The sequence below is a fragment of the Macaca thibetana genome, chromosome 5, assembly GCF_024542745.1.
Source record: "Macaca thibetana thibetana isolate TM-01 chromosome 5, ASM2454274v1, whole genome shotgun sequence".
Taxonomy (NCBI): domain Eukaryota; kingdom Metazoa; phylum Chordata; class Mammalia; order Primates; family Cercopithecidae; genus Macaca; species Macaca thibetana.
Genome location: NC_065582.1, coordinates 52,041,617 through 52,055,685, shown reverse-complemented (window position 1 = coordinate 52,055,685; position 14,069 = coordinate 52,041,617). Strand labels below are relative to the sequence as shown.

The 14,069-nt window shown below is 36.9% G+C and overlaps 1 protein-coding gene across 5 annotated transcripts; it reads right to left on the bottom strand.

The window, feature by feature from the left end:
- Positions 1–703: 703 nt before the first annotated feature.
- Positions 704–13,550, bottom strand: PCDH18 (protocadherin 18). Of its 5 annotated transcripts, none has more exons than XM_050789992.1 (5): positions 13,277–13,549; positions 10,624–12,764; positions 9,757–9,845; positions 9,503–9,666; positions 704–2,711 (listed from the first exon to the last, which is right to left on the bottom strand). In XM_050789992.1, exons 2-5 carry the CDS (start codon positions 12,448–12,450, stop codon positions 2,044–2,046), a joined length of 2,748 nt encoding a protein of 915 aa, XP_050645949.1. In that variant the 5' UTR covers positions 12,451–12,764; positions 13,277–13,549; the 3' UTR covers positions 704–2,043. The 5 variants fall into 5 exon arrangements, with proteins under 5 accessions (XP_050645949.1, XP_050645950.1, XP_050645946.1 ...); XM_050789993.1 differs by having other exon boundaries at positions 9,757–9,842; positions 13,277–13,548; XM_050789989.1 differs by having other exon boundaries at positions 10,624–13,549.
- Positions 13,551–14,069: the final 519 nt, after the last annotated feature.

The following is a 14,069-nucleotide window of genomic DNA, read 5'->3' as shown; positions in this document are numbered from 1 at the left end:
TACCATATTACTGCTGGTGCTTTAAGTTAAGAACAGTGAGGATATAAAAGTCTTTTTCTTAATGGTAATATATACTGAAAGGAAGTGAAGTTGAAAGGCAGAATGTATTTAAATATGGTTAGCGTTTTGTGTGTAATCTACGAAAAATAAACTGAAATTCCACTTGTAATTACAATCCCTCCTATAAAGGAAAATGTGCCTGTTGAAAGAGGTAATATATTCTGTTTAATGTGGTACTCATTTGAGAATTCAAATATCTGAATTTTAGTCACTTTAGTAACTTTCCCAGTGTTTCAATTTCCGACTAGCAAGCCAGGGAGGATAATATTCTTGCCTCCTGGAAACATTGTAAGGATACCTTTTTATCTTGCACAATTTAATACAAAATGTCCTGAGAAAGTTATTTATTTTTTTTTGTAATTTGAAAAATATTCAAGCAGTTATTGCTTGCTTACTCTTTTTTCTTTATTCCCCAAATGCATTTAACTTATTTAACTGGAATATGGCTTACTACTTTCATTCCCATTACAAGTCTCAAACTCATTCCTTTTGAATTGTGTTTTTCTTGTTTGCCCAGCCAACTGAATGCTGCATGTTTATTATTTGAAACTCAACACTGAATCACCCTCTCAGGAAGGGCATGCTACACGCCAAGCTTTTGAACAAATATGTAGGAACAGGACTCTGACTTATAGACAGTTCCTTAGCTTTACTTTAATTTTTCTTTTATTTTCACTGACAGTAAAATTTTCTGGAGAGTACAATCAAGATAGTGTATTATTAGAAATAACATTAATAGAAGCTTGGTCAGAAATGATAATAGTCATAATAAGCATCTCTCTTACCAAGGCATTCCACACAGAGAGATCACAGCACAATAAATAAAGGATTTCTCATTTACCACACAACAAATAAAACAATTGCAATAACAAAAATGTGATTTCATAAATGTTCTTATACTAAAAGTAAAAGCAAAAATATGAGATCATGCACTGGAGACAAAAGCTAAAAATGAATAGTTATAACAAAAAAAGACAACATTCCAAAAGATTAAAATGTTCAAGTATTGTGAGAGGAAAGGGGGAAGATTCAAAATAGAATGGGTTCAGAATAAGTCAATTATATTTACTATCCTAGGAGAGACACTGACATAATTGTTTTTATCCAGTAATATTTTATGCCATTAGAATACATACTGTTATCCATTTAAAGGACAGATTCCATTTCCTTGGAGCATGTTTCATACTACAAGGATAGAATAAAATTTATAGTTTATCCTAATTGTAAGTAGATAATAACATTCTGAGAGAAATATTCTCAGGAACAGGCCAGTGTGATGGCCTGGAATAGTAGGAGCCTGGGAGTCAGGAAACATTGACTTTAGTTCTGTTTTCATCGTTGTCTATAAAAAGTTCATTTGAGATAGCCATCTAATAAATAACCTTCAAGATATTTCTCAGTCCTGAAATAAACTTCACTTTATGTTTCGATTTTGCTGTAAGAGTTCAACTATTGGGGCTAGTAGAAAGTAGCAAAAATAACAATAAAATAGCCTAACAATTTTAATGATTCTTAATTTCTAAAAAGTTATTGAAAAAAAGTGGGATCACTTAATGGAATTAAGAATTGTATAATGCTTTAGTGGGGTTGTTCATACAACATAATAATTCTTCCCCAACAAAACTAATCTAAGCAGAGCAGTGCCTTTACACTTTGTGGTTCAATAGTATATCAGATATGAACAATGGCTAGTTTCTACATGATTAGGAAAAACATGTCTGTCATGGGAGTAAAAAAATAAAATTTGTTTGTTAAATTACACATAAATATAAGGTACAAATGTATTTTTAAAATACAGATTAAAATAATCACACTTGCATTGTGTACATACGAAAATACAGTATTTAATATTCAATATACACAGACACATTTATGATAAATGCAACTATTTGGCAATGCCAGTTCTTTCGGGTTTTGTTGTTGTTGTTGTTGTTGTTCCCTATTTCCATAAACATGGAAACAAAAATGCTTCGCTAAAATCTCCTAGCTCTGGCGGACATCTTGAAGCAGTTTGTTAATCTCTGCCACCAGTTCACTGGCATCCATGAGTTCGTGTTTCCCATCATTGAGGTGGTTGAGCACATTGTCAAAATCATCTTCTTCATAATTTTCAGGGATCTCCTCCATGGCTGGCAGCCATTTTGAAGAAGGCTGCACACTGGAGTGAGTTCCAAGTGGCGGCCCACAGTTGTTGGTGGGATTTTGAAAATGTGTACTGGCTGCCCATGCCGCTACCCCCTGTGGGTAACCCACAGTTTTGGCTGGCAAGGGTCCCTTCCTGCGTTCCAGGGAATTGGACCGATCCACCTCACTGCATTCAGAATAGGTGTCCAGGGAAGGGGGTAAGAGACGCTGGAACACGCTGCTCATTTCCGAGAGCAGAGATGATGTGCTGGTATCCCCGGTGTCCTCATCGTTTGGGGAGTCCTTTCCAAAGGTAGAAAAACTCTTCTTCTTTTCACCGGAATCTGCAGGCTGAGCGTCATCCTCAAGACTCTGATGTGGATGCTGCTGCTGTGGTTGTGTTGGGAATTCTTCCCCTGGAATGAACATGTTACTCCTATAATCGGAAGATGGTGAGGGCAGTGGTGGCATCCAGCACTGGTCAGAGTGTCCCAGGACCCTGCACTCCTCCGTGCAGAGCCTCATAGCTGCACTCAAGAAAAACAATGGGGTTTCATTATTATACTTAGCACGATTCAAAATAATGCAAAAATATAATTTTATAATAAAAAATAGAATGAGACAGTTTTAAACTATTGCCATGATGCCAACCTATTATTATACACATAAACTGGACTACAATTATGGCTTTAATTTGAACACTAGTTTTATAGACCTCCATAAGTGTTATCTTCTGGTGTGTGTTTTTTCCTTATTGGTCAAATAAGAACATTCTGCTACTCGAATAATGAGAAGACGGGTTGATAACGTATACGTGGGAAGAGCTAGGTGTCAGTAATGAAATAAGTACTGATCATAAATTCTAAAGAACAGACTTGTAAGGTGAAACCTATAACTTTAGAATGCCACTCATATAATTCTTGTGTAATACATACCTTTGTGTAACTTTCTCAATATTAGTTTCGTTTTAATGGAAGCAATGAGAATATAATAAGCTATAAGGTAATCATACTTATTAATCTCTCTTAAAGATATTACAAATTATTTATGGACTTATTACTTAAAACAGTAGTGAAAAGTATCCTGAGCTACTGGGTGGTCATCTGCAATTACCCTCTTAAGAAGTTTTCTTTTAAAGATTCAAAATATATCGATATTCAAATATGCGAAAATGTCATCAAAAGATGAAGAATATGAAAAATTCAATCTTTAGTTCTTACAGATGTTCTAATGCTCTATTGGAATATGAGTGGCCACACTCATAGGAAAAAGAATAGATGATATGAGAAAAGCAGGAAAATAAAAAGAAAAAAAACCCTCTATATTTGGCAAATACAATAACTAAGGTACATGACAAGGAAATGAAAAGATGTAAAATATACTCTACAAACCATTGACTTATTTCAGTGAGAAATAAGTCTCTTCAGCATTATGATTTCATTTTAGAGCAAATAGCAGAATGCAGAAAATGCAAAATAATTCTCTTAGATTTAAAACAACATTAGGTTGTTATTAGCTATACTTATATATTAAGAGCTAATTTTGTAGATCCATTTATTTTAGGAAGATTCCTCTTCCTCCGAAATAATTGCTAAAAGGGTGATTCTTGAAGGAAGCCCGTTCCCTTATTAGAGGAAAGAAGTTGTCTATTGCAGTTACTGTGGTATCACTAGCAACTGGTAAAGTGCCTGCATACAGTAGGTATTCACTACATGTTTTCTAAATAAAACATGAAGAAAATAATGTTGACTTTCTGAAAAAAAAAAAAGAAGTAATGGTCTTTGATTGAAGGGGTAGAAATTGCTGCTTTTCTCTGCTTGAATCTTTGAGATAATTCTGTTCTTACACTGCAAGAGTCCCAAATATGGACCTCAAGTTTTAATGAAAAAGGGGATAATTTGAGGAACAAAATGAGATCAAGTATTGTGAGTGAGAAAAAAGCTGAATCACTAAGAAAGCTAGAAATACAATGAAGCAGAAAAAAAGTGGAGAAAAGTGTGAACATCAATTCCATGTGAATCAAGGTGGGGAAAGAGAAAGAAGGTAAGCATGAATAAAAATTGTGCTATTTGTTATAAACGGTTACATTTAAATAGACAAGGATGATTTAAGAATAAAAGCTTGTCTAGATTTCCTGACTTCATGCATTATTACTACTTGGAAATATTTACTAACTTTTTTTTTTTTTTAATTTGATGTGGACAAAACTAAAGGGGTTGAAAGTCATTGGAATAATTTAATAGCAATGAGGTTTTCTCAGCAGTGAAATAACAATCATAGTGGTAATGATTTTTTTTGCCTTCTTAATTCCCCAGGTCTCTGAAAATGGAACTTAGACCTGTCTCTATTGTCTTACTCATATCCTGTTAGAAGGAAGAAGAACAGACCTGCTGACACCACTTCATTTATTTTCTATCCTTTAACTCAGTAGTTTTAGGCTTGGGAAGGGCTTAGTTGTTTGATTCACTTTATTTTAATGCTTAATGATTGGAGGGAAATGATAAATTACATAGGCTTCTAAGAATACTGAAAACGACCTAGTTTTCTAAAGATCTAAATATAATACACATAAAACCAACAATACAGTGCAAAAATACAATCTAGGTAACTAACGCAATCTGAAAGTTCATGCTCAAAAAAAAGTTTGGTCATAGAAATTTTTAAACAGTGAATGTTATTTGCAACTTCATCCCAATAAGTAAGTGGAGCTTTAATTATAAAATAATAAATTAACTTAAAAATGAAAAATAATAAGAAAAATTGATGAGGAAACACTAATGGAGGGAAGGATGACAAAAAAATAAGAGAAAGAGAAGAGCAATGGTGCAGAAGAGGGCATTTCTTGCAACTTCATTGATATTGTCAACCTTGTCCCCAGGGACTTGACTGAAAACATTCTCAATCTGTAAGTAATTTAGTGCCGCAAATGTTCCATACTATATCCCAGTGATCAGGGCTTGTTGACAAGTAGTCCAAGTGGCTAATCTTTCTGTTGCTCCTTGAAAGCTCTGCTAGGTAGTTAAGTGTCCTCTGGGGAGGGGGCACATGGTGAAAGGAGAGCATCTTCTTTACCACCAGAAGACTATGGATTTTGTCACTGCACTGCTCCTTATTGGTAGGGCACAAAGCAGATAAATAAGAAATATGTATGCCTTGCTTCTATCAAGCCATTAGTAATCAAGTGATCAATCAGTTATCCATTAGGAGTCTGCTACATGTGAAGTGCAACAATAGCACCCTGCCCTCAAAACTTTTAAAAAGATATAGCTATAAATAAAGTGTAGCAAATGGGGTCATAAGCACAAGTAAAGTGTCAAATTAGATGATGCTAAGGGCATGTCAAGAAAGGAAAAAAAAGTGGAGGTGAGCTGAAATAGTTAAAGAAAGACAAACTTTGAAAGATGAATAGGAGTCAGTTACACAAAGTGACGAGAAGGCAGCTTTTCAGGTAGGAAGGACACCATGAGCAAAGCATCAGTGTGTGAAGTGAGGAGACGCTTCTAGCTATAACAAAAGATACAAAGATGGCAACATAGGAGAGTTAATAAGTTAAGAGAGGATCCCATTGCCCTTTGAATGCCAAGATAAATAGTTTATTTAGTTCAGTGTTGCTGGGCAACAAGTATTGATTTTGAGCAAAAAAATGTAGATTAAAATGTTCTCAAAATGTTGTTCAAGCTGTATGAAAGAAAGATTTGACAAAGGGAGGAACTACTAGAGAGTGAATATCAGTTTGCACACTGATACACTAAACTAGTCATGGAAGAAAGGCCAGAACGGATGGGCTTTCATGGATACCTGCCATGAGAAAGGAGAGAACATAGAATTTTAAAAGAATGTTTAAAGTAAGTAATCAGAGATGACATACTGATGAAAAGTGGATTGGACTTAATCAAGAAAAATGAGTATCACAAGAAACAAAATCAAACGGCTGTATGAATCATCATGGTGAAGTGAATGCAATGGAAAATGGGGATTTTTGCAGGCATATGCTTAGTGTTATAGTTCAAAGTTGAATGAGTAAGAAAGTATGTTGGCAAACATGAGCCAACAGACAAAAAATGCATACCGATTTAACTGCTCAAAATGCAGGATATTTGTGTGGGAATTAATAGCATGAATGACCAGAAATGACGCTGTTGGCAGGCAGTGCAACATAACATAATCTGTATTTGTTCAAAGTCTAAGGCAGAAAAACAGTTGGACCAAGACACTTTAGTCCTAGAAATATAAATGCTTTGGAAACTGTGCTGATCTCTTTTAATGGCATTCAGATGTGGACTTACATTTTTCTCTACTTGGGATATTTCCTGGGAATATAAATTTACAAAGCACGGGCTTTACACTCTAATGTGCCTCCAGAAGTTGCCAGGTTAAATAATAAACTGGAATATGTGTCATCAAAATTATATAAATAAGGAGTAGCTATCTTTGTATAGATACTCATTACACGTATTGGAGTCTACAGTAGTCAAACATGAATATACTTTGTGGCCCATTGGTGACCTCCTGGTGCTCTATGCCTCCAGGATAGCTTTGACCACACCTCAGATGGAGGCAGGTACCTAGTAAGGCAGAAATGTATCTACTGTAATATATTTTGTTGTAATACAATGTTATGCATGAGCAAAATAACTCTCCAACCACACCCACAGTTAAATGTGTTGTGCAAATATGAGATTTTTTTTAAAAAAAATTATCTCATAATAAGTGGAATTATTAATGATGATATAAAGGTGAACTCCTAATTTTGAAAAGAAATGTGATACTGATGGAGCTTAATGCCACTCACTAAACACAATTCACTGTTTTCTACAGTTTATGTCTACCTATTGTTTCCCCAATGTCATTATTCCTTAACATATATCATTATTATTGCAATTATTATTATTATTTACTCCAAGTGCTAGAAAACTTTCTTGCCACAAACTTATGTGGAGGTGGCAACTTAGAAAATATAAGAAAAAGTAAAATAACTTTGACCTAAAAAAGAAAGAAACTTATAATTAGCTATTAGGTTTATACAATTTCAGAATTAAAAGGGACTTTAGGATCATTTAGTCCCGAAAATGCCAAGATTATGTAATTAGAGCAGCTATTCAGTTAACTATGCTGATAAATTTAAATTTCAATGAATAAACATTATACAAATCTAAAAATATACAATACAATATTGATGTCATGCCCACTATGTTACTTTTCTGTTTAATGAAATGAAATTACATTATTTAAAATCAAGGATTAATACTCAAAATTAGGGTTCTGTCAGGATCACAAAATTGTAGTTTAGCCAACTCCTTTATTACACAGGTAAGAATAATGAAACTGATTCTCTTTGAGCAACGTGTCTGATTCTAAATATATTCCACTAAATTTTCAGAGATTTATCTTCAAATTGGCCGAGAAAGTCTATGCATTAAAAACAGAAACAAAAACCGGACACCATGATTGTGCAAGCAGGCTCTCAGGTACACTGCATGCCTTATTGTCTCTAGAAGTTCCCCCTATACATTCATCCTGTGAGATGTATTATAGTATCTATTACTGTAATAACAGAAGTAAATAATCAACATTTAATAGTTACGGGGTATGTCGTCTCTAGAACATAAGAATATTAGGACACTCTATTTAAAAACAATTGCTACAACAGCAAAAACCTGTTACTTCACATACTTGATTGATTACTGTTTAAGAGTGTGGGGGTTGTTCCAAATCTCACTCTCCAATGTACATACTGCCTGATTTGAGATGCATTTTCTAACCTTTATAAGTTTCAGTTTCCAAAGCTTAACAACAACAACAACAACAAAATAGAAGCCTGTTACTACTGTCACTACTACTAATTCCTGGCAAAGCCTTAGAAGAGGCAGTGCAGGTATCAAACTCTGCATGGGCCTGGAGTAAACCTGGGGGCATAGTTGGTAACTACTATTGCTACTACTATTCCTAATATTAACACCGCTCTGGCTACTGCCATCACTACTTCACTTATGAGTGCTCGAGTTTCTATTCACAGTGGTCCTTCGGTATCCAAAGGGGATGGTCCAGGCCCCCTGTGGATACCAAAATTGGGTTGCTTATATAAAGTGGTATAGCTGTTACATAGAGCCTATGCACATCCTCCCAAATACTTTAAATCTTCTCTAGGTTACTAAAAATACCTAATAAATGTAAATGCTACATAAATAGCTGTTATACTGTATTGTTTTTTATTTGTTTTTTAATTGTTGTATTAATATTTTTTATTGTTTAATCCAAATACTTTCGATTAACAGTTGGTTGAATCTATAGATGTGGAACCTGCAGATATGGAATGTCAGCTATATTGATTTTCTTGAATTCCTGTAGCTGTCTGAGGCTCCCTCGTGTTTATTTCCTAAACTCTCTTACTTATCTGTATTTAAAAATAGAGGTGCAGTGGAATTAAGATGGGTGATATTGTGTTGTTCTGTCTTTCATACATCAAATGGCAGTCATTGATCCACATTCAGTGAAACTTGGAAATATAGGTAGCCAAAGGAACACACGTATGTATTCCTAAGGTTGATTTCACATTGAAGTCTTTAGTAGTGGTGCTTCTAGGATAATATAATCGGTATTTACTCAGTTCAGAGAGTTTCTATTGCAGAATTAGAGGGAAGAAACTCCAAGGAAAACGTGGTTCGAAACTTAATAGCATCTTTTCTATCTAGCTGTGTACTTAAAAATTCCACTCTTGGGTCCTTGTTCCTCTTCTACTATAGCAAAATGAAATGTTGGCAAAAATATTCTGTGCTTACCACCTACAAAGATGCATTCCTTCTCCTATTTTTAATGCTTGAAGTGTACAATTTCTAGCGTATTTTAGTCTCTGCTTTTGTGAGTTGGTGCCCATCACAGGAAATGCATCCTCCAAATTACAGTCCAGTTCACCACTGTGCGCCAAAACAGTTTAACTGAATAAAAACCACCACCCCATAATTTTGCAAAGAGTTGCACAACCATGTTCTATGGCTGTATCAGATGAGGTGGAAAGAGGAGGGAAGTGGGGTTTTTTTAATTTTTTTAAAATTTTTCCCCACCCCTTTCTTCTTGTCCTATGAAGCTGTCATGCTTACTCTTTCTCTTCCGACAGCTTAATGAAATTTAAGAAAATAGTGTTAAAATGTTTCAGTTTCTGTTCATTACTAAACAGTGACGAATATACTATAAAACATATTATAAATACTTCAGTGCAAGGGACAAATAAAGAAGAAATATAAGCATGAGAGAAATTTTTCATTTTACTGTTATCACGGGAGACCTGAAAATAAAGATTTATCTATCACTACCCTCTTACCTGCTGGAATTCTTCCATCTGTGAGAAACAGGTCGCTGAATCCTTCACCCAGCAGCCTATCTATTGGAGAATCTCGCCCCAAATCATAATCACTGTCTCCTGCCTCACTGTCACCACGGCCACTGTCTTTCAAGCTAAATTTGTCCATGTCTTGAAGGGCATATCTGGAAAGATAAATCAGAAAAAAAAATTACAGTTTTTACTCTTCAGCATTTATGCTGAGACTTAATAGGTAACACAAGAATAATTCATACCTATAGCTCCTGGAATATTTGTTTCCTCGAAAACTTGGTCTTGGTTGATATTGCCCCTGGTGAAGCATTGAAAGAAGCTGAGAGACCTGCTGGAAACCAAATAGACAGAACTGATTCCTGGAAACAAGCCTCCAAATACTCACAATCTTTAAGCATGAAAAACAGTTACTTGCTATTTCAAGTAAGTAATTGAACATATTATCTCTATTTAAGATTCGCAAATGCTGGACTGTGGTGGACCATGCAGCTAGCTGCCAACTATAACTAAAATATATCTCAGAGAGATTTGGATGATCTAATACAACTGACTTTTACTTTGTGAAAGAAGACTCCCTTTCAAATAACTGATTTATTTTCTTTATAATTCAGATACAGTGATCACCTGTAAAAATACATGGAAAATACTGTAAAATACAACACTATAACGCATGTAGTTTAAAAATGTCAGGAAATCTTCCGAACTTGGACAAACGTAACATGCATTGAAATAGAAGTCTGAAGGCCTCAATTTTTTAATCTGTTCAGTAAAAACTATAACCTTGAAAAGTAAGCAAGTCTCTACTTTTTGGCTTCCCATTATTTTAATCTGGGAAGTAAGGGGACTCTAACTACATACTCCTTTGTGAGCTTCATATTTATTTTTCAATATTATACATATTACATGCAAGTTAATTACTTAAGGAAAACTAAAAACAGTATGCTAAAGTGTGCATCTTTGCTACATATTCACAATGTAACTTGTATCCTACTAATTTGCACGGTATTAGTATTGTTACTTATTATTGAAAACATTTAAGAACCAGTAAACACAATTCCTGAACACTAACACCTAACATTGCAATGAATTGATGCGGTTTATGATCTTACCTCAACAGCAGGAGTGGCGTGGGTGAGTTCTAATGAGAAATTCTCTGGCACGTGGTTTGATGAGATTGTCACCAGACTGTTGAGTGACTGGTGACTGTTGTGACTCTGCCGGCTGCCCATCTGCCCTCTTTCTAAGGTAGGCGATGAAGATGGAGACGATCTGTGATGAGATCTGATGGGCAGAGTGCCATTTATGGTAGGCACCAATGTGATGTCCCCTTTGTGAATCTGCCGGGATGGCCTTTTTGGGTGGTGCTGGTAAGTTGATTCGGCCACCCTGCAGTTATAAGATCTAGTGTCTTTCTTCTCACGGTTGCACCTAGTTGCAAATAGCACCATAATAACCAACAACACTGCACAAATTGCTCCTAAGGAAATAATTATTATCATGGAGACATCCAAGGATGCCTGGCTTACTGAAGTCATTGCTGTACTTGTCACTGACTCTGCATATTCAAAGATCATGCACTTCAGAAGGACTTTGGTATGTAGCTGAGGATTGCCTTTGTCCTGAATGATAACTGACAGCTCCCATTCTGTGTAGGGAACAGAATCCATGCTCACGTTGGTATGGATGTCACATGATCGTGGATCAATTATGAAGATATTCTCCTCATTACCTGCTACTATGGCGCAGCTGAGTTCAGCATTCACACCAGAGTCTCTGTCAATTGCCCTTATTCTTGTGACATGAAAGCCACTTTCAGCCCCTTTGGGAATGGTGATTTCTGCCGTATTATTGCGCAATGCAGGCCCTATAACCACAGGAATGTTGTCATTTTCATCAATGATGGTGAGCACAACTGTGGTATTGCTTACCAGTTGCTTTGGGCTTCCTCCATCTCTCGCTTCTACCACAAAAGTGATCTGGCTCACTTCTTCGTGATCAAAGATTCTGAGGGCATAGATGGCTCCATTAGATGGGTCAATAGTTACATACGTAGTTATGGAACTTCCTAGAATAAAACTCTCCAAGATGGTGTATGTCACTTGCCCATTTTCTCCAAGATCAGGATCTGTGGCTGTAACAGTGGTGATATATGCCCCCGGCGAGTTATTTTCTGAAATTACAAATTCATATCGGCTTCTCTGGAAGTGGGGTGGATTGTCATTGATATCATTGATTTGAACTGTAAAATGTTTCACTGTAGAGAGACTGGGTGTCCCCTTGTCCTCAGCGATTACAGTCAAACTATATTCAGATCTCTTTTCTCTATCCAGTGTGGCATTAGTTAAGATTAAGTAATTGTTTTCATACGTCTTCTGAAGTTTAAAGTGACCATGTCCATGAAGCTTACAAACTATTTCTCCATTCAGCCCAGAATCCTTGTCCTGAACTCTGACCAAAGCAACAAATGTATCAATAGGATCCCCTTCAAAAATATAAGATATTTCTTCTTTTCCAGGGGACATGAGGTTGATGTTAATTTCAGGTTTATTGTCATTAACATCCACAACCTTAATGATAATTTTGCAATGGGCTGGGATTGAATTTGGACCCAAATCTTGAGCCTGAACATCAATCTCATAGGATTTGGTGATTTCATAATCCACTTGCTTGAAAAGAGTCAAATGTCCTCTTTCGGAATCAATTTTAAAAGTCTCCATAATTTTGGGAGACACATGACTGCTGAAGGAATATACAATTTTCCCATTAGCGCCCTCATCTGGATCCGTGGCATTCAGATCTAAGAGCAAAGTGCCGACCGGGGAGTTTTCTAAGAGTTGTATTATATAAGATTGCTGCTCAAAAGCAGGGCTGTTGTCATTGGAGTCTGAAATGCTTATTTTTAGTATGGATGAGCCAGACCTCTGAGGTACTCCCATGTCTGAGGCAGTGAGCTGAAGCTCGTAGCTTGACTTCAGCTCCCGATCTAACTCTCTGACCACTATGAGTTCTGCATACTTGGCTCCATCAGTCCTGGTCCGAACCTCAATATTAAAAAAATCATTGGCAGAGAGCGAGTATGTGTGGAGGGAATTTTCCCCAACATCTGGATCAAATGCACTGTCCAGGGGAATGCGAGTCCCAACTGCCGCACTCTCAGATATCTCAATAGGTATGAGAGATCTTGAAAACTGAGGAGAATTGTCATTAATATCCAGCACTTCAACTTCAATATGGAAAAGCTGCAGATGCTCTGTGGGTAGAGTGATCACATCAAACTCTATGGAACAGTTCAAGTTTTTCTGGCATAGTTGTTCACGGTCAATTGTAGCCCCAATGCTGATTTCCCCATTATCCTCATTTACTACAAGTAGAGGAGAATTTCCCCTCTGCATGGCTCGAAATCGAACAGTAGAAGGATTAGGTAGCTTCAATAAAACATCAGCCACATCCTCCGATAGTCTTGCAATTACTGATCCAACCCTCTGTTCCTCATAAATCCTGTATTTCAAATTCTTGCCCAGTACATCGCGGTTGAAAGATACTATCAGGAGTGCAAAAACAAACCTAAAGTGCATTTTAGCATTCATTTGGTGCATTGGTCAGTTCATGAGATTTCCCTCACAGAGCAAGTTAAAACAGCAAAGCAATCCCTTCAACTTCCTTTGGCAACTTAAAGCTACATTTGGTACTTGAAACTTGAAAGCGTCTCTTAATAACACAGCACAGCAATTAACAGCTCGCAAACTTTTGTTTTATACACACCGTGTCGCGACTTCCAGATACCTTCGGCATGGAGTCCAGTCCTTGCGTTTGTTTGGTCGTTCGTCCTCTTTCCAGGCAGAAGAGTGTCACCTCCGCGTTTTCGCCGTTGTGTAGTCGGAATCCATCTATTGCGGGGTGCCGGCGGAGTCTGCAGTGTGTCTTTCCTGAGAGATTCTTTCTCCCTTTCGCTGCTCGGCTGCAGACTAAACACCCGTGATTGCTGACTCCAGTCTAAAATCTGTACAACTTCACTTCAACTCAGACAAAGCTCTTGCCCAGCGTGTGTTGAATCGCTTCCAGCCAATCAGCGTGCTTCCAAATCAAAAACTGATGGAGTCACCCAAGGAGGGAGGAGGAGAGCGGAGGGTGGGAGAGAGAAAGAGACTGAGAAGGAAGAAGGAGGGGGCGGGGGCGCAAAGGAGAGAAGGGGAGACGGGCTGGTGGGGGCTGGGGGAGGAGATGGGAGCCAGTCCTTCCCTGCTCCTTCCTTCTTCCTCCCCACTCCCCCTCTGCCTTTCAATCTACTGCATTCACTTTCTCTGAGCGTGCCATGACAAAGGGGAGACAAATTACAGAAGAAAAACTTTAAGTCAACTTCTGGTCGCCTTTATTTATATGGCACGTTAAATTGTTCTTGTTTTCTTAATTGCTCTTTCTTCTGCCACAGACGTGTAATCATCTTGCTTTTCATAGTCCTTAAGTGCTAGTTTAACTTAAAATACCTCTAAGTGCGTTTTGTTGGTGGAGGAATTTAATACAATTTGAAAACTTGCTTCTAATTATGCTTCTCAGA